The sequence below is a fragment of the Perognathus longimembris genome, chromosome 19 (assembly GCF_023159225.1).
Source record: "Perognathus longimembris pacificus isolate PPM17 chromosome 19, ASM2315922v1, whole genome shotgun sequence".
NCBI classification, from domain to species: Eukaryota; Metazoa; Chordata; class Mammalia; order Rodentia; family Heteromyidae; genus Perognathus; species Perognathus longimembris.
This window is the reverse complement of record NC_063179.1, coordinates 3,903,238-3,922,883: the sequence shown is the minus strand read 5'-3', so window position 1 is coordinate 3,922,883 and position 19,646 is coordinate 3,903,238. Positions and strand designations below refer to the sequence as shown.

Below are 19,646 nucleotides of genomic sequence, written 5' to 3'. Positions count from 1 at the left end.
GCCCTTCTGACCCGCGGCTGATGCAGTTTCTCGTCACTTTCTAGCTCGTGCTCATTTGTCCTCATTTTCCTATCACTTGGTGTCCCAGCCTCTGGGACCCGCGCACAGCCGGCTTCCCCTCTGGTTCAGATCACTTCTTCCTTCTCACGTCCTCGCCATGCCGACGGCGCCCGCAAAGCCGCCCCGGCACGAGGCCACGCTTCCGGCCGGCCCCAGAGAAGTCCTCCGCCGCCTCGCAAATGATCGGGTCCCACGTGTGAATGTGAAGAAGACCTCAAGACCCACCATCCGCTCGCCTCCGCCCCGGTCGCAGGAGCGGCGGAGACCGTGGTCAGCAGAGGCCACGTCTCAGGCGGTCGCGACCCTGGGCTATCCTTGCCTTTCGACTTTCGCGCTTCCCCCGGAGCTTCGGGGTGGACGAGAGGAACGCGGCGGTGGAGGGCTTTGAAGTCAGCTGTGTGAGACCTTGGAGAACATCCTGCAAACCGGATCCATCCAAGGTTGTACCCGTGGATGTTCCGGACCTTCCCTATTGGCCCACACGGAACAGCATAGTCTGACAAACAAGTTCTTCAGGTTTGGCACTCGTGACTTTCGTGTTAACGGTGGAACGATAAAGGTAAGGAAACTGGAAACCTAGAGAAGACGACAGGGAGGTGCATGTCGCCTAAGTCCACTGATAGAATGAGACTCCTGTGCTGAAGAAGAGTGGGTTCCGGGGGGGGGGGGGAGGCGTTAGGAGGCGCAGCCACGCTGCCCGCGTGGGACCCGATGGTTTCCAGGCTGGGGAGCGGAGCTCCGTGAAGGCGGCAGGTGCGTGCGGGCTGTGGCTGGCGGTCTGACTTCACCAGCTACCAGGAGGTGGGGGATGGTGGGAAGGGCGGAAAGGCCCCAGGTCCAGTGTTGTGAAGTGAAGCTGCTCCTCTCGGCCCAGGGCAGCTGTGTCTGGCAGCACAGCTGGAATCAAGTCAGTCACAGACAAGGCTGCCCTGAACAGAATTTTAGGCTCATTTTTTTTTTCTTCTGCTTAACTGGCCACGTGGACATCGTGCTCGCTGGCAGTCACGGTAGCACAATGCAGCCTTGTCCTGGGAAGCTGGTCTCGGCCGATCACCTTTGCAACTGCACTGGACCAGGGCGAGAAGCTAAGGCGTGCCCTCCATCCAACCAGAACCCTGTGAGACCCCCAACTAGGAGCAGAACGCGAATGCCAACATCAGGAGTGGAAAGGAGCATCGCTGTTGCCATGAATCGAACCTCTGCCCTCTTCTTCACTCCCGGGGGGCGGGGGAAGGGACCCAGCACCCCGAAACACACAGAGGCGGCCATCTGGAGACAGGACCCTCTTAGGCAACTCAGGGCCTGGCTGGGTTTCCAATTAACATGTGACAAGTGCACACGGAACCCAGTGGAGACATCGGGGGACCCCTCAAGGGAACGCCCTTGAAATGTGGTTTGGGCAGGGGTGGGGACACACCCATTCCTCCCATCTCCCAGATCTTGAACCAGACTTAAAATGGCCGTGAGTGGTGGCAGGCCATGGAAGAAGCAAGAGAAGGGAAAGCTCTCCATGCTGGTCTGGGGAGAGGATCACAAAGTCTCAAATCCACCTCATTCCTCGCTGGGTTGTGCTCGTGGGAAGGCGGGCAGGAGGAGGGGCAGGAGGAGGGGTCGAGGGTAGGGCAGAGTCTTTCACGGATAGGACGTCCTCTCAGGTGGCTTCTGGGTAGAGTCCAATCCACGGTATCGATGACTGTGTTAGTTGTTTCCCGTTGTGCAATAACACAACAGGAACACCACAGAGTGGCTTGAAGCAACCGAGATTTATCATTGTTTGTAGGTTTGGGGTCTGGGCGTCTGAAGTCAGGGTGCCTTCTGAGCCACACCCTGAAATCTACAGGAAATGGGTTCTTGCTGCTTCCTAGGCTCCGGTGACTGGTTGGCCGTCGCCGGTGCTCCGTGTGGGCAATCTTTGGGGTGTTCCCTGGTCTGCCAAAGCGTCACTCCTGTCTCAGCCTTCAGCGCCTGGTGATCGTCTGTGTGTGTGTCACTTCATGTGACATCTTCTTCTAAAGACACCAGACATGCTAGAGGAGGGGCCTTTGTAACTTAGCACAACCTCACCTTAATTTATTACATCTACAACTACCCTATTTCCAGAAAAGGACACGAGAGACCTAAGGGTTATAATTTCAGCATACCCTTTTTGGGGAGTACATAATTCAACTCGGTAATCCGGTTTTACATTAAAAAGAAAAGACCACCACTCAGTCAGCCCCTTCTGGCCGGGCACAGCGAAGAGTGAAATCCCCTCTGAGCTCTCCTCCGAGCGCTGCACTGTCACTGACTTACAGAAGGAGACAGTGAACGTACAAACGAGTTTTCCAACAGTATGGCAATGTCGTCAAAGCGAGTTAGCTGCGCTTCCTATCTATCCCAAAGTTAGACTCCAGGGATAGCGGCCCCCAAACATGCCCGTAGCTATCCAGGCACCGATTTGCAAGTGGCTCTCGGCCTGAGGCTGTTAAGGAGCAATCCTCACCCTCAAGTTTCAGGAGTCCAGACAGCAGAATAGTTTGAGCTAGTAGAGTGGAAAAGCGATGGAGGACTGGCTTGGTGAAAGTGTGGCTATTCAAATTGCAAGATGTTCGGGTGAGATAAACAGGGCATTCATTATCCTCAAGAGAGAAAGCAATCCGGGCAAAGAGACACCAGTATAACCTTAGTTAAAACAACAACAACAACAAAAAAAACCTTGACATTTTCCTAGTGAAATGAACTGGTTTTTTTTTTTTCAGACAGGAAAGAGTTTACTCGGGGGGAGAGCAAACTGCGGGCCTGCACAAGATGGAGGTGTGCAGAGAGGGAAGCGAAGAGAGGACGAGAAGAAGAGGGAGCGGACTATTTTTTTTTTTTTATAAGAAAAGTACCCAAAGAAACCCACTTCCTGTTGTGATCTGAGTAGTTGACTAACAGACATAGAAACACATGTTCTCAGGTCACTGATGGGGAGAAGAATCTGTCTGGCCCCGGGTCTTGACGTTAGCCCACGACTCATAAAGGGGAGGACCAGGCTCTGCGGCGCGAGGGCTTTCCCTAGGATGCTCAAGCCCTCAATTCAAACCCGGTACTGTTAACAAGAAAACAGAGGCCAGGGTCTCCAGCCGACTGATCTCTTGGCTTTCTTGGCTGTCTCCTGGCCACACAATTGAGGAAGTGCCTGACTTTGACCACAGGAGACCCTTGAATCCGCAGGAAGCTCTGATGTCAAACCGTGCACAAAGTGGAGGTCCTCTTAGATGCCCTGAGAATGAATCCTCTCCTATGGTCTACTCAGCACGAACTGCAGAGTTAATTATAGGGTCCTGTGACAGACAACCCCGACCAGGACAGAGCAAACCAAAGCACTCCAGAAAACAAATGTTGGGTTAGAATGAGCAAAGCAAAATAAAGAGAGCCCTAAGCCCTGCCAATGCATCTTCCTCTCGGCCTGGATGGCGAGGGATAGCAGGAAACTGCTACCATGACCTCTGCAGTGTTTATGGTCTTCCTTCCTTCCTTCCTTCCTTCCTTCCTTCCTTCCTTCCTTCCTTCCTTCCTTCCTTCCTTCCTTCCTTCCTGCCTGCCTGCCTTGCCTCTCTCCCTCCCCTTCCCTCCCCCCCTCCCCTTTCCTCTCCTCCTCTCTCTTTCTTTGCCAGTTCTGGGGACTGAGCACAGGGACTGCGTGCTGTCCCTTAGCTATTTCCCTTAAGGTGGGTGCTCTCTCACTTTGAGCCATGGCACCACTGCAGACTTTCTGGTGATTAATTGGAGATAAGAGCCTTCGGGGTTTCCTTGCCTGGGCTGGCTCTGAATGGTCATCCTCAGATCTCAGCTTCCTGAGTAGCGAGGATTATAAGCGTGAGCCACCAGTGCCTGCCACAATGCTCGTTGTGCCTGTGGGTCTCCTCTTCCAACTCTACTTCTTGACCTGTCACTTAGGCAGAGGCTTCGTTCAGGCCCATTGAAGTCCGACGGGTGACAAGGCACGGGTGGCAGAGTTTAGCCAGGTTCCACAGTCCATACGAAGTGTGGTCAGTAAGAGCTCGTTATAAAAATACTTGAATGGAGGTTGAACCACCATGTTGGCTGTGGATATCTTAACTTCCCTGGAGGGTTTCTAGACTCTCTTTCTTCCCCTTCTTGAACACAATTGATGAAAATCTGTGCAAATTTCCAGACAAGGCGCCTCAATGCCATGCGGGGACAGAAGGCTAAAGCTCCATGCTTTTGTAAAACGGTACCTGCAGAGGCAAGCAGATATTCTAGTGGTGCGAATGGACCGACGCAATAAGAGAACAAATAATACTGGTGCTTAGGAAGGAGCCCTGGAGGCCGGTCCGAAGGAACGCTGCTGGGCTGTGCGGACGGTGCGGCCCTTCGTTGCGGAGCTAATGATGCTAATGATGTGGCTCACACAGCTGGGTATGAGGCGAGGCGATGCTCAGAATTCACGGACTCTATACAAACATGGGCGGAGGCCCTGTACAATCCCTGCACCCGCCTCTAGTCCTAAGTCAAACAAAGCAACACTGCCTTGAAAATACAATGATTTCTATTCTCATCAGAAAAAAGAAGTGGATTACTGAGGGCTGCTTTCTGCAGAAGGAAAGAAGAACGCATGATAGAATTTGACTAATCCTGAGTCCACGTGTTTCATTGTCCAAGGCAGGCAGCTGTGATTTCCTCGGTCCCTAGCAGCCTGCTGGCAGGTGTCACACCCAGGAAGACATGCACTCTGTGCTTCTGGAAGATGGTAGGCAAACAGGAAGGATTGGTAAAGCTGAGATATTCAAGAAATTTCAATATTAATGCCAATGGATCATGGGAGATGCACATTTTGAAATCTCCAATTAAAAAGAGGAGAGCTTTGGGGCTGGGAATATGGCCTGGTGGCAAGAGAGCCTGCCTCGTATACATGAAGCCCTGGGTTCAATTCCCCAGTACCACATATATGGAAAATGGCCAGAAGTGGCGCTGTGGCTCAAGTGGCAGAGTGCTAGCCTTGAGCAAAAAAAGAAGCCAGGGACAGTGCTCAGGCCCTGAGTCCAAGGCCCAGGACTGGCAAAAAAAAAAAAAAAAAGAGGAGAGCTTCAAGAAATTCCAGGTGTGGGGCTGGGAATATGGCCTGGTGGCAAGAGAGCCTGCCTCGTATACATGAAGCCCTGGGTTCAATTCCCCAGTACCACATATACAGAAAATGGCCAGAAGTGGCGCTGTGGCTCAAGTGGTAGAGTGCTAGCCTTGAGCAAAAAGAAGCCAGGGACGGTGCTCAGGCCCTGAGTCCAAGCCCCAGGACTGGCAAAAAAAAAAAAAAAAAAAGAAATTCCAGGTGTGCCAAGATACCCAGCAACATCTACAGATGGATACATGTGCAGCTACCCTTAGCTCCTTTCCTGAAAGTGGTGAATTCTGTAGTTCTTTCCTAAGACTCTCCATTAGTTCATAGCCACTTGATCCAAAGCTGGTTAAAATATGTCACAATAGCGCAAATGGGAGCCATCAAAATTCCCAAGGGAAAGCAGGGACGTTCTAGCTCCTACGTCTCAACGTTGGGTCTCAGTGGTGCAGAAACATCCGGAAGATGAAACCACACAGCCGTGTCTGCCCTGTGGCCCTGAGCTTCCAGGGGATGCTAAGCTTTAGGTGTGAACACCTAAGAATTACCAAAAACATCCTGTCCAGACCTTCCAAGCACCCCTAACTTGCTTTTGTCCATCCCATGAAGCGACACGTGGAAATCCTCTACGGCACTGAGGTTAGGTACCGGAATGCGGTAACCTACAACGGGATTGGCTTTTCAAGGCACACTCCCGAGTAGATGGTTTTTGTCCTTTTTCTCCAGAAAAATCTGCTTTCTATAGTTAAGAATCTGTAACGACGTCTTCTGAACTATGAGTTGATCTCAAGTTTTCCTCGTGCCTTATCTAGCCTCCCGTTTTCTTTGGTAACCGTACTGACAAGAAAACTGCCTTGCTGACTCATCCACGATCCATGTGCAGTTGAGTTCTGGAAAGGTCCCTGCCACAGAGGCCACCGTGAGTGAGCTCACAGGCAGAGCCAGACCGTCACCCCCAAGGACACCCCCACGTGGACACGCTTTGCCAAAGCTTCTTGAGATTCACGAATGTAAACGAAAGCTGCTGGGAAGGGACAAAGGGACACGTCACCCCCACGTCCTCAAGGATGGGGCTGTGCTTTGCCTGCTGGGAAGCGGATGACGAGAGGAGAGATTTCATGGTGGCAAGTACTGAGGCCCACCCAGAGGCGTGGAAGCGCGGCCTGCTTTCATTCATTCACTGAGTGGATGTTCACCGAGCACCTACTCAGTGACCAACACTGTTGTAGGCTCTATAAGCACAGTGGTGCAACTGAGTCTCTTGATTGGGAGATGAGTTAAAGTCAGTAGAGGGAAGGGGCAGAGAGACAGAGACAGAGAGTACCAACAAGGCAGAAACGCCATGTCTGATTCATCTTGGATAAATCTTTCAAAGCTAAGCATGGGTCCCAGAAAGACCAGAACAAGAAGCAGGAAACCAGCCATGAGAAGGCGAGAAGATAGGGTGCTCAGAAACAGGCCAGCAAAGGGACAGGGCTAAGGGGTGGGACCTGAGGAACATGGACCAGCTCCATCAGAAACAGGTGCGGGCTGGCTGTCTCCTGGGAAGCATATCTCCAGCAGGAGGACTTACTGATGTCCACTCTCCAGGCACCAGGACAGGCCAGTAGGTTATAAACATCCTAGTCTCATGTCAAAGAGCCTTAGTCCATTATCTGACACAGTTCTTGAACCTCAGAAAAGAGCAATTCTGGCTGTGGCTTTGCATCTGGCACGAGTCATATAGCGTTGCATCCAACGGGGACCAAAGCTTGAGAAATCACGTGACCGTAAACTCCTGCCCTTAAGGTCTTTCATGGAGGGTGGCCTGGGAGGGCACATTAGAGGAGAAGAGATTGCTCTTGTGCCATTGTGTCTTACGGCAAAGGGACGTGCTTGGTAATGCTGGTGCAAGGACTGTGCCCGAGCCTTCTGAATGAGGTTAGGTAAAGAGCCTAGTGCCTCCCTGGAGAGGGCGCTGGATTTGGTGTTGCCAGTGGAGATTTACACGGTGCCAGTCTCACCGCCACCTTCACTTCCCCCGTGCAACACGTCACACTTAATAAAGGGAAATTTAGAGGCGTGGCCCGCGGAGTGCAAGACTCGCCGGTGCTACGTTTGCTTAGGAGGATGATACAGGTTCTGACAAACCTTGGAGATTTGGAGACTGTATGGGAAAATTAACTTCTGCCTTCACTCTCACCACGGGTAAGGGGGTCATAAAATGTGTTTAATGCAATTTGTTCTACATTCTGCACCGTGGCTGCCGTGACCTTGATTAGAGACGATTGGAGTCTCGTGATCTAGGGGATGACAATTGAACTAGGTGGGGAGAATCGCCGGGGCTGCGTTTCTGGAAGTGTTTTGTTTTGGCAAGAAGTCATCAGTAAAGTGGCTTCCTTCTTCACACTGCCCAGACAAGAGGTTTTGGGCTGCCCGCACAGCCCATCTTTCTGGAGCTGTAAATGGAAGCCAACCGCTGAGGCATTTTCTATAGGCTAAAGGAAATAGAAAATAACCTGGAGGAGAAGGCAAAGGAAATACCCTGAGGTTGGGGGGGGTTGGGGGGTGGCGGTCCACGCACACATGTCGGGCTTGATGTAAAATACTCTGTCACAACGATTAGAGCGTCTTTCTTCAAGCAGGGGATGCAATGCTTCTTCTAAGTTGCCTGACAACAGACAACTTTTCCCACAGCTGACCGAGCGGGCCTGAGGCTCTTCTGTCCCAGTGGACTCAGGGTTGGTAGGTGGTCTTCACAGACCACGGATTTACTGGGGTTCATCATTCCTGCCCTTTCTACGACAGTAATTTAAGAAATCTTGACTAAGAAACTTAACGTGATCATTTGTGACCATGACTACATTTTGTTTTGCCAAGTATTGTTCTGAGCTGGGGGCCACTTCACCTCCTGGGTGGTATTCCGGTTTCTGGGATACGTCGGGTGGGTGGTGTTCTAGTTTCTGGGATATGTTGCTCTGCCGTGAGCTGGAAGGGAGGGATTGGGGCAAGCGGTGGGTTGAGGTCACCCGGGGTGTCACTAAACTCCCTACAATGTACAGGACACTCCCTGAAACAGGAATGATCCAACCCAAAATGCCAAGACCGAGACAGAGGATCTTGGATTGCTGTGTCGATGTAGTTCAAATTGGGTCACTGGTGGCTAACACCTGTAGTCCCGGCTACCCAAATGGCCAAGGAACAAAGAATTCAAGTCTACACTAAGCAACACAGTGAGACCTGCCTCATATTTGTGTGTGTATGTGTGTGTGTGTGTGTACACACATATATGTGTGTACATATATACACATATGTGTATTTATCTCTATGTGTGTATATATGTGTATTTATCTCTCTATATGTATATACATGTATTTATTATACACATATACTTTTCAGGTATTATGATACAAAACTTTCCTCTAAGTCACATCTTCTTTGAGGATCCATATTCTGTTATCAATAACAAAACATCTATCGTCTCGCAAAACCATTAGGTTAAAGAAGCCCTCTTCACAGTCAGTGTGACCACGGCATTGCTAATTTGTACTCGGTACACACTCACGATCTCACCAACGCCGCACAGAAGAACGGAAGCTCGAAGGAGACGGACGAAGGGGAGCTCACCTCTCGAACAGGACCTGGCTGTAGGCGTCCAGGACGTGGGCATGGGTGTGGAGTAGGATGGTGTTGTAACCCACCAACGCCAGCATCATGATCAACATTTTCAACTCGTAGTTCACACGCAGGAAAACCGAGCAGGAGATCAAGCCCAGAATGCAGCTGTAGATGAAGTACTGCAACAAGAAGAAAACACAACAGACAGCTGTTGAAGATCTCTGTACACGGTCTGGGAAGGCAGATGCCTGGTTCTACCCTCCGATACAGCATAAAAACGCCAGGGTACATTGGGCTTGTGCGAATGACTCATCTCCATGGCTTTCTGGTCCAGCCTGGCAGCAGGAGTAAAAATAAACATATACAATGCCAGATGCTTTCCAGACATAAAATTAAAAATCCCTACATTGTACATATGTCATAAACAAACATCATTTCTTTCCTTCCTTCCCTCCTTCCCTCCTTCCTTTCTTTCTTTCTCTTTCTTTCTTCTTTCTTTCTTTCTTTCTTTCTTTCTTTCTTTCTTTCTTTCTTTCTCTTTCTTTCTTTCTTTCTTTCTTTCTTTCTTTCTTTCTTCTTTCTTTCTTTCTTTCTTTCTTTCTTTCTTTCTTTCTTTCTTTCTTTCTTTCTTTCTTTCTTTCTTTCTTTCTTTCTTTCTTTCTTTCTTTCTTTCTTTCTTGCCAGTCCTGTGGCTTGAACTCAGGGTCTGAGCACTGTCCCTGGCTTCCTTTTGCTCAAGGCTAGCACTCTACCACTTGAGCCACAGCGCCACTTCTGGCTTTTTCTAAATACGTGGTGCTGAGGAATCGAACCCAGGGCTTCACATATGCGAGGCGAGCACACTACCACTAGGCCACATTCCCAGCCCGCATCATTTAATTCTCAAAAATGAAAATGGTGTGACCCTCTGACACATTTATACAATTAAAAAAAAATATATATATATATCAGTGCATGGAACATTTTGGCTTTCCAATTTTTTAATGCATGAAAAGCATATAAGTCATTGCAGATAAAACTGTGAAAAGCATAAGATAAATCGCAAGTCCGAGGATCTCAGATAGAATGGATTTGAACTCTGAGCCTGGGCCGGGGTGAGTCGTGAGCACCCCGGAAGTTGGATGGATGCCAGAAGAAACTGGAAAATGCTGCAGGTGCCCTGTTGGCACTAGCACTTTCCATCCTCAGCTTCCACGGGAAGCTGGGGTGTCTGCGCTCCCCTCATCTACCACGCGGATGGGCACGGGACACCCCTGGCTCCAACCCTGCATCTGTCACTCACTGACTTGTGTCACTCGGTGACTCTGGGCCAGGGCCATCAGCTGACATTCAACATTTTCACCTGAGCACGACAACAATTCTAGTATCCTCATAAACGGGCGCTCCTCCTAAGTGTCCACTTTCACAAAGGGGTTTGGGCTCAAATGTACTCGGAATCCCCTGATGGCCTTCAAGTTATCCCACAGTGCCGCCCCGCTGGGAGAGAAAGCAACGTAAGAAAACGTGTACATGACAGTGTGTGCGTGTGTATGTCTATTGGGTAGGGGTCTGGGAGGGCGGGGGATTGAAGAGGGCTTATACAGGATCTCACAGTGCCCTAGTGTGAAATACGTGTGTGTCGATGCCTAGAAAATGCACGTAGGATTTCACCTGTTAGGTGTGAAGTCTGGAGATGGCTGACTCAGCAAGTGTGTTCTATCTCTGCACTTGCCTGGCACTAATATCATGACTCTCGAGGGGGAGAAAGAGCAATCGCACCACGAATTACCTTGTCCCCCAACACAGAGAGCTCCCAAATCCACACAGGAAGGTGCTAGCCGGAAAACCCCACTGGGGAGCTCACATAGGTAGGGAAGACCACGCCTAATTCTCACTAGTGCATCTGAGGAGACTTAACTTGAAGACCAGACCCTGAAGATAAAAGTTGATGCCTATGGACCCCCTGTCTTCCTTTTCCTTGGGGACAATGCTGCTAGACAGGCTCCTCTAGCTTATGAACAGTCATGGCTTCTGCAATCTCAAAAGAATTGCTCAGGCTGGGAATAGGCCCTACTGGCAAGAGTGCTTGCCTCGTATACATGAAGCCCTGGGTTTGATTCCCCAGCACCACATACATAGAAAACGGCCAGAAGTGGCGCTGTGGCTCAAGTGGCAGAGTGCTAGCCTTGAGCAAAAGGAAGCCAGGGACAGTGCTCAGGCCCTGAGTCCAAGGCCCAGGACTGGCAAAAATAAAAATGGAAAAACCAACCAAAAAAAAAAAAAAAGAATTGCTCAGTCCTCTGCTAGTTCACAGGGGTGTGAGCTCCTTGGGAAAAAAGATGGATGGAGAAGGAGGAAAACAAAACACCAGCAAAACAAATCTGTTAAATAAGAAGAGGAGAGAAGTCTAACGTATTGTTAAAATTGTTAAACTACCGGTTGGGAATTTTGATAATACATGTATGCCATGAAGAAATTTCAGTTTGCAGTTTTACTTAGCAGTCTGTAAATCGACTCTTAGAGACAGATATTAAAATGGGTATGATCTGTTACTTTTAGATGGTTGTGCAAAAATGGGAAGCATCAACATCTAATTTTTTTCTTTTCATGAATAATGTATGAAAGAAATTATAAACGGCGGAGGTAATATTTCTCGTAATAAGACCCCATGTGTGAAGAAGACTTGAAAAGTTTCCATCGAGGTCTTTTGTGACACTGACTAAATGGTTCAATTTGTTAGAATTACTGGAGGACAGAATCACTGGGGAATGGAAATAAGCGATATGGATCCTGCCTCCATCTCCCTAGTGTTAGTGGACAATCTTAATTCACAGAACAATCAGCAACATCTATAATCAACCAAACCTAGAAATCAAGTGACATAACCACGAAGGCACTATGGTAAGGCACAAGGAGGCAGAGGTGGGAAATACTGTTGCAGTAGCTGCTTGACGCTAGTTTAAAAACCATTTCACAAGTTTGCAGACAGTCCCGAGGTGTGAGGACTCGTGGTGATGGTTGCAGTTTAAAAGTCAAGACTGACCGAGGAACTGAAAAAGAAAACAAACAAACAAACAAACAGCAACAACAACAACATGAAATTCTAAGGCAAAGTGCGGACTGAATCTGAAACGCAAGCTGCCTAGGCTAATAGCATTCCGGAAAGTGACAAGGGCAACGACGACGAGTGTGACTTTCTTACCGGAAGGAAAAATAAGTTTTGTGCGCGCAGAACGGCTGCTTGGTTACTTGAGGCAGAAAAACTTGAGTTTGTTATGTTGGCAGTGGGAGGGATTGTTTCCTCCGAGTCACTCAGGAAAAACTGCAAAGAGAAATGTTTCTTCTCTTAGTGAAATTCGTGCAAGGCAGATAAAATAAGCTCCAGGTTGGAGCTGCGTTCTCTGTGTTCCTCACGTACAGTAAGCAGGGCTCTGAGTCAGGGCTGTTCAATGTCTGGGAACTGTAAATGCTGTAGCTTTCTGAAGCTTCGGTAAATTCAGTAAGAAAACAGCTATTGTGATGTTCTGCTTTCCATAGAGAGTTCCTGGGCTTCACGATTAATGCTAACCAAAACAGAACCACCAGGATCCAATACCGCATTTGGGATGGCAACAGGCTTGGTATGCCGACCTCACTGTGTTTACAGACACCGAACGCAACCACAGAAACAGGGCTGGTCCCTGGCTTTGTCTTTCGCAATGTGTTTTCTATCTTGATTCAAATAATGAATAAGTCAATATGTTTATAGGAGGCTAAGGATGGGCATTGATTTTATAGGGAAAAGGTAATCACCAACCCTACTTGTGTCTATTATTGTGAACGCTTGCTGGCCCAGATCCTGAGGTCTTATTCCTTGTAACGTGCATTCTCTTCACTGCAGGAAAGGAGGTGGGAATGCAACACCTCTCTCTCCTTTTCTCTTTTGTTCATCTGTTTCTTCCCCCCCCCCCCTGGTTTTCCCACTCTCTTCTCAATCTCCTCTCCTTCTCTCTCCTCCCCTCCTTCTCCTTTTCTCCTTCCCTCTGCCCCCCTCCACCTGAGGCACAGACTGTCTTAGTGACCAAAGACCAATTTTCTGAGAGTTCTGGAAAGATAAACCGCAGAATCATGACTTGGACCAGGTCCCCTTTCTTGGAGGAATTCACTTTGTCTGTAAGTCTAGGCTGCATTTTCTGAATGGAGTAAACATTCATGGTTTAAAACACAGAGCCAATTTTGATATAATTTCTGTGGTTGCTTTTCTTTGTCTTGATTTATTGCCTTTGACATTACGATTCTTGTCAAATACCTAGGCAGGAAGATACTTGGCATATTTCTGAGTACATGATTCTTCTGCTTCACAAGTGATACTGGATGTACTATTTCTCCTTATTACATAATTTGATGAAACTCAGTAAAATATTGATTTAAAAGTCAAAGATATATAGATTTCTTTATTTAGTGTTAAAGAATATGTTAAAATCTTTAGTTGGATTACAAATTTTCTAATTCTTGAGAAAAATATGTCAGGAAAAATGAATAGAGTAATTACTTTGCAAATAATACTGGGCTCTAAAACATTACAGAGTTAGAGTTGAAAAACTCTAAATTCATTCAACTTAAACACTAAGAACCAAGGAATGGCAGAAAAAAAAAATACCACCAAAAAACAGTAACCTACAATGCTATCACAAAGCTTACTTCCAGGCACTATGATCTAAAAATAATTAATGATATCAGGGGTAAAACCATGGGGAAGAAAGACAAAAGAAAAAGGGCATCATTTCACATGGCATGTTGAACACAACAACATCAATGATAAACCACTTGTTTCCATAACTTGAAGTTTGTTTTGCTTAGCATCACCTTGTATGTTCATATGTATATAGCTATTGAGCTTTTGTGATCTTCTGCTACCATTATCCTAGACATATACTCATTATTCCTGATAAGGGAAACCATAGTGATAACATCACTGTATTTGTCTTTTGCTTGGAATCCTAAGTCTAGATTGATTAGGGGTTAACTATCATTAACTTCTCCTCTGTGAGGCTCACAGGTCATTATAACTCATTCATACTAAATCTCTTGCAAGTTTCTCAGATACACTGTGAGTTGTCACATGATAACGTGGCCAAGTTCAGAGCAAACCGCAGCATTCCTGTCTGGGTGCTCACACGTGCAGATACATAGTCCTCTGGAAACAAAATCAAGCAAAACGAGGGTTCTTGACAGTTTGATACCACCACATTCTGATATTTGAAACAATAGGGAGTAGTGTGTTCATTTTTGAATGAAGGTATTTGTTGTTACAAAGATGAGCACCAAATGTTTAAAATATTCCGGTAAAATCTCCCAATTCAATTTACATCGAGACCTCGTGTTCCAACACTCAGTATCAGTGCAAAATGAGAGTGTGGAAAGCCCCTTCCTCGAACACACTGTTCCTAGGATGCCTGTCTGGATCAGTGCTGTGGCTGTATAGGCTCGGAGACAATACTGGTGAGTAAGAATCAATGCCTGACCTCAGCATGCCCTGGCTCATCTCAATAGTCAACAGCAGGCGCTGGTCTCCAATTATGCCCAAACATCTGTCCCTTGTGAGGTAAACACGGGAAGGGCAGGTGACGTTGGAGGAGCCATGGATCGGGGCTGCCCGTCACGGGCTGGAAAATCTCAGCACAAACCCAGGCTCCGGGCTGGGGTTCGCATCAGTGAGAAATGAGAGCCACTAGCACGGTACACAGTGTGAGACAAGCCAGACACCGAAGAACAAGTGCGCTGGCATTCCACGGACAGAAGGCGCTTGGACAGAGCTGCTCGTAGGAACCAAAGAGCGCCAGCCACCGAGGGCTGGGGCAGGCCTAGGGGTCATGGGGCGTCGGTGGCCTTCAGTGCGCTGGAGATGGTGACTGAGTCCTGGAGACGGGGTAAGGATGAGGACACGGCACTGCGAAGGTCCTTCGTGACACTTATCTGTGCACTCAGAATGGCTAAATAAAGCTTTTTAGGTGGGGCTGGGGATATAGCCTAGTGGCAAGAGTGCCTGCCTCGGATACACGAGGCCCTAGGTTCGATTCCCCAGCACCACATATACAGAAAACGGCCAGAAGCGGCGCTGTGGCTCAAGTGGCAGAGTGCTAGCCTTGAGCGGGAAGAAGCCAGGGACAGTGCTCAGGCCCTGAGTCCAAGGCCCAGGACTGGCCAAAATAAAAAAAAAGCTTTTTAGGTGACTTCTTTTGCACAACACAAATAATATTTTTTTTTAAAAAAAGGGAAATAAAGAAAATGTAAGCATCTATGCTGTATCTCTATGAAAACGCTTTCCAACCCCAGGGGCTATGCATGAAGACTGGGAATTAGGCTATGACGGGAAACAGTAAGATGTCGTTTGGGGACTTCATTTTCTTCCCAATGATGTAAGCAAAGCAGGTGCACACAAGCACCACAGCTCCACCCAACGCACAGAGCTGTGGTTCCTCCTAGGAGTCCGCCCTCACTGGAACCACAGCTGCAGGCCGGCGTGGGTAAAAGCACACAGGCAGCACTGGAAGGATCTGACCCGGGCTTCTGTCCCACCCTAGCAGGAGGTGGTTTGTTCCCCAGCTGAATGGAAGAAGATGGAGTTCACCTCCTTGGCCCTGGGCCCCAGGGAAAGGAGGAGGGAGGGATGGAGGAAGGAGGAAGCAAGAAAAAAAGCAAAGATGGAGGGAGGAAGGGGAGGATGTAGGGAAGGAGGGAGGGAAGGGAGGGAGAAAGGAAGGAATGCAAAGAAGGAGGGAAGGAGGCGGTAGGTGTCCTGTTCTAAGCATTGTTTCCATACTGCTGTTGGCCAGTGGGGAAGGTCAGCTTCGGGGAAGAGTCCTGGCCCTCTCTGTGCCTGTACAGGTGACCACAGGTGGGGGCGAGGGGGTTGATTCATAGGGTTTGGCAGGGGCCACCCATCCTGACAGCCACTGCACACGGGCCTCTCGGGCAGCAAACCCCCTGAGCTATCCCAGGGAGCAGGAGGCCGGGCTGCAACGTCTCTGATGCCTTTTAGGCGGTGCCGGGTTCCGTTCCTCACCAGGGCGAAGCCTCCTGGGAGTCTGGGAGTGCCTCTTTCTGCGCCCCCCCACCCCCCACCCCTGCAGCTGGGCCCCAGCGTGTCCGGGCTTTGGCTGATGTCTGCTGCACTCATTCTTGAATCTGAGGGGTGTGCGTGGGGGGGGGGGTCTGTGGTCTGTTAGAGGGCGCTGAGACGTGACCCTGTGCAAGCGTGTCTATCTGCTCCCCAGCCTCGGTCTTCACTAAGTCTCAACCAACGTCTCTGCTCTCCTCCTAGATCCAAGTCCATCTCGTCTTCTCTGCGCTTCTCCTGACTTCTTCCAGGACCAGCTCCTTCTCCCCACCCATTAGAACTCAGCCCCGTACCTCTGTCAGCCTCTCCCGGTCCCCTCTGCGCCCTCCTGGGTTTCAGGAAGGTTTACCCAGCTGTCAGTCTACCACGGATTCCTGACTCAGGGTCTACACACCTACCAGCGGGCATGTCTTCCTGCCATGCACTGTTCATTATTGCTAAGGTCTGTGCCTCCCGTCCTCCCTCTAGATTAGAGAACGTGCCATTCCTCGGGACACTGTGAATTTCCCACCACCAGCAATGTCTGCAATGTTCGCATGCCCGGATTCGTTCTGCTGCTGCCGACATGAGAACCGTGACGAGGAGGAGGCTCCAGCTCATTCGTGGGCGGGCGGTCTCTGTGGTGGGCACTGCAGGGAGGACGGCACCCGCGGGAGAGCAGTGCCCGCCGGTTCCGCAGTGGGTCGTCCCCCACCAAAGATCGGGCAAGCGCTCAAGCCTACGTGGACCCAGAGCACAGAAAGTAGGCGTGCCCTGCCCGAGCGGAGCGCGGCCTGGCCGGGGGGCTTACCATGTTGAACACAGCCATGGTCAGGACGATGGTGGTGGTGATGACGGTGAGGGAGACTCGCGGCCAGGGGCGGTTGGCAATGATGCCGGATGACTTCAAAAGCCACATGAGAGAGGTAGACGCTTTCTTGCTGCATTGCTAGGGGGAGCGAGGAAAAGAAACGCATTTCCATTAAACACCGTCTCTCAGGGCTATTAAGGATGCTCCTTAAAACCACAAGAAGAGCCAACATGGTTTGGAGACTAAACAAGTGGATCCGGTCTCCTCCAGGGACTCCTACCAGACGCGGACTTGATGACAATCGTGTCGGGTTCATTGTTATAAGGGAGCTACGTGGCTGGAACAAAGGCATGCCTTTAAAAATAGACCTGGAATTATGTTTCTAAGCAATTCTTTCGGCAGAGAAAAACATGTCAGTGGATGAAATGACTCTTGGAGACGCCCAGTTCAGCAGATTGATGGAGAAAGCTTGATCAACACACCTCCCAGCCTCTTGCTCCTAGCAGTAGCTGATCACAAGAACAAAAGCAGACCACAGACTAAACTCAGTGGAAGAATCTTCCAGAAGCATCTCAGTGGTGCAGCAGCTGCACTGGGCTTGCCCGGTGGGGCTTTCTTCTACATAGACCGCTATTCAAAACGCATCGACACCATGGTGACGACGTGGATCAACATACGACAGTGAATTTCCCTTCGAAATTATCTTTTAGTGTGGTGTACTGTTAGAACTGTATGTTAACTGTAGAGACGTTTATTTTGCAGAGCAAAAACTCTGTACCCTGTGAACAGTAATTCCCCATCTCTCCCTCTGCCCAGTCCTGCATGCCTGCTTTCTACTTCCCACTTCCATAGTTTAGATCATTCTAGGGCTGGGGATATGGCCTAGTGGCAAAGAGTGCTTGCCTCATGTACATGAAGCCCTGAGTTCAATTCCCCAGCACCACATATATAGAAAATGGCCAGGAGTGGCGCTGTGGCTCAAGTGGCAGAGTGCTAGCCTTGAGCAAAAAGAAGCCAGGGACAGTGCTCAGGCCCTGAGTCCAAGGACCAGGACTGGCAATAAATAAATAAACAAACAAATAAATAAATAAAATTTAAAAAATAATAAAAATTTTTAAAAAAGATCATTCTAGACACACTATGTTGGTGTAATCATGCTGTGTTCATCTTTCTGACTCATTTCACTTTATAAAATTCCTCGAGGTTCCTTATAATGTATGTACCATACAATAGCATTTCTTTTTTTTTTTGGTTGTCTTGGGGCTTGAACTCAGGGCCTGGACCCTGTTCCCAAGCTCTTTTGCCCAAGGTTAGTACTGTATCACATTGAGCCACAGCACCACTTCAGTTTTCTAGTGGTTAACCGGAGATAAGAGTCTCATGGACTTCCCTGCCCAGGCTGGCTTCGAACCACGATCCTCAGATCTCAGCCTCCTGAGTAGCTAGGATGACAGGTGTGAGCCACCAGTGTCTAACCGTTTCCTTCTTTCTGAAGGTTGAATAAGATCCTATTGCAAGTTTATGCCGCATTTAGTGGATCTGATCCTAAACCAAAGGACAGAGGGTTCGCTTCCCTCTCTTAGCCGTGGGACATGATTTTATGCATGGTGGTCAGGAAAGATCTCTGTTGCTACCAGGAGGAGCCCAGGCCTATACAGAACTGCAGCCGGTGTCCCCTCGCGGTCTGCTGGTGGCGGTATGGCGCTCTTCGTCCCGAGGGCCAACTCTCCAGGTGGGCACCTTCATCAGTGTCACCTAGGTCCAGGGGACAGGGCACAGCATGGAGAGCCCGCCCTGCATGTGGAGCCCTGGGGCACCCTCTGGGCTGGTGGGGCTGGTGTGCCATCTGACGTGGCAGAAAGAACCGAGGAGACCTCTGCCGATCTACATTTTAATCTTGATGCTGAAAAGACCGTGATCCCAGGACTAGATGTCCTGAAAACACACACACGCACGCACACAAAGGGCGATTTCAGAACATTCCGAAATAAAGACATTATGCCCTTGAATCTGCCTGCTGGGTTAAGCCAACAGCAGGCCAGGGTTGAGATCAACCAAGTAGTACTGCCACAGCACTGACAAGCAGTAACTTACTTCCCTACCTGCTTTACATGTTCTCTCTAAAGTATCACAGATAGACATATTATAATAGGCTAAGTGTCAATAGGACAATTGAGACCAGCGTAGGATGGGAGATGGTTAGATCAGTAGTCAGACAGTCTATGTAACTGTAACCCCTCCTTACATAACCTTCACAATAATTTTAATAAAGTTTTAATAATTAAAAAAAGTCAGGCAGCCATAATGATAACTATCATTATTATTATTTGTTGTTAGTATTATTGATTATTCTCTCTGCCTCAGTTTCTTCACCTCCAACATGAGGATCACAAGGGTGCCTGCCTCTTGGGCCTATGCTGAGGCTTACGTGACCTGCACAGCGCACTGGAGACACGACTTCTCAACGTGAACATTTCCTCTTATTTTTCAATGAATTAAAATAGGATATGTCTCAGGAACAGTTTAGCCACCCAGGATCTATTTGCTGTTTATTTCTTTGCATAACACTATTGAAAACAACAACAAATAAAATTTTCCTCCTCCTCTTCTCCCTCCTTCCCTCCCCCTCTCCCCCTTGCTATGATCTTTATTCATTGGTGATAACGTGTGTACATTTCAGAGGCCCCCGTGACGGAGACACGCAACATGGTTCAGATCTGCTTCTTGGCTGGGTTTTCCTGGGCACTGTTAGTTTTTAATTTGCCTGTCAGGTTTGAACTGAGCAGCCTTGAGTGCCGGTTAGTTCAGAAGAACATTAATCTGAACTCTGCCGACCGGAAACTCAGAGGGCAGATCTGTACCTTGTACTTTTACACATGAGCAAGAGTTTTGATAAGGAAGGGGGAGGCCCTAAATCTGTCAGCGAATAGGATGGTTCTCCATCCAGGCTCTGAGCACACAGGAGCGGAGAGGTCATGTGACCCGTGCTTGAACAGTCATGTGAACCTGTGCCTCCCCACTGT

At 48.9% G+C, this 19,646-nt stretch overlaps 1 protein-coding gene across 1 annotated transcript in view; it reads right to left on the bottom strand.

Annotated features, from left to right (window-relative positions):
• Positions 1-19,646, bottom strand: part of Adcy2 (adenylate cyclase 2) — a 297,559-nt gene that overhangs the window by 22,860 nt on the left and 255,053 nt on the right. The window contains exons 16-18 of the mRNA XM_048368415.1: positions 16,624-16,761; positions 11,937-12,056; positions 8,765-8,934 (exon numbers count right to left, since the gene is read on the bottom strand). Coding sequence (XP_048224372.1) covers positions 8,765-8,934; positions 11,937-12,056; positions 16,624-16,761 — 428 coding nt within the window. The remainder of the gene's footprint in view (positions 1-8,764; positions 8,935-11,936; positions 12,057-16,623; positions 16,762-19,646) is intronic.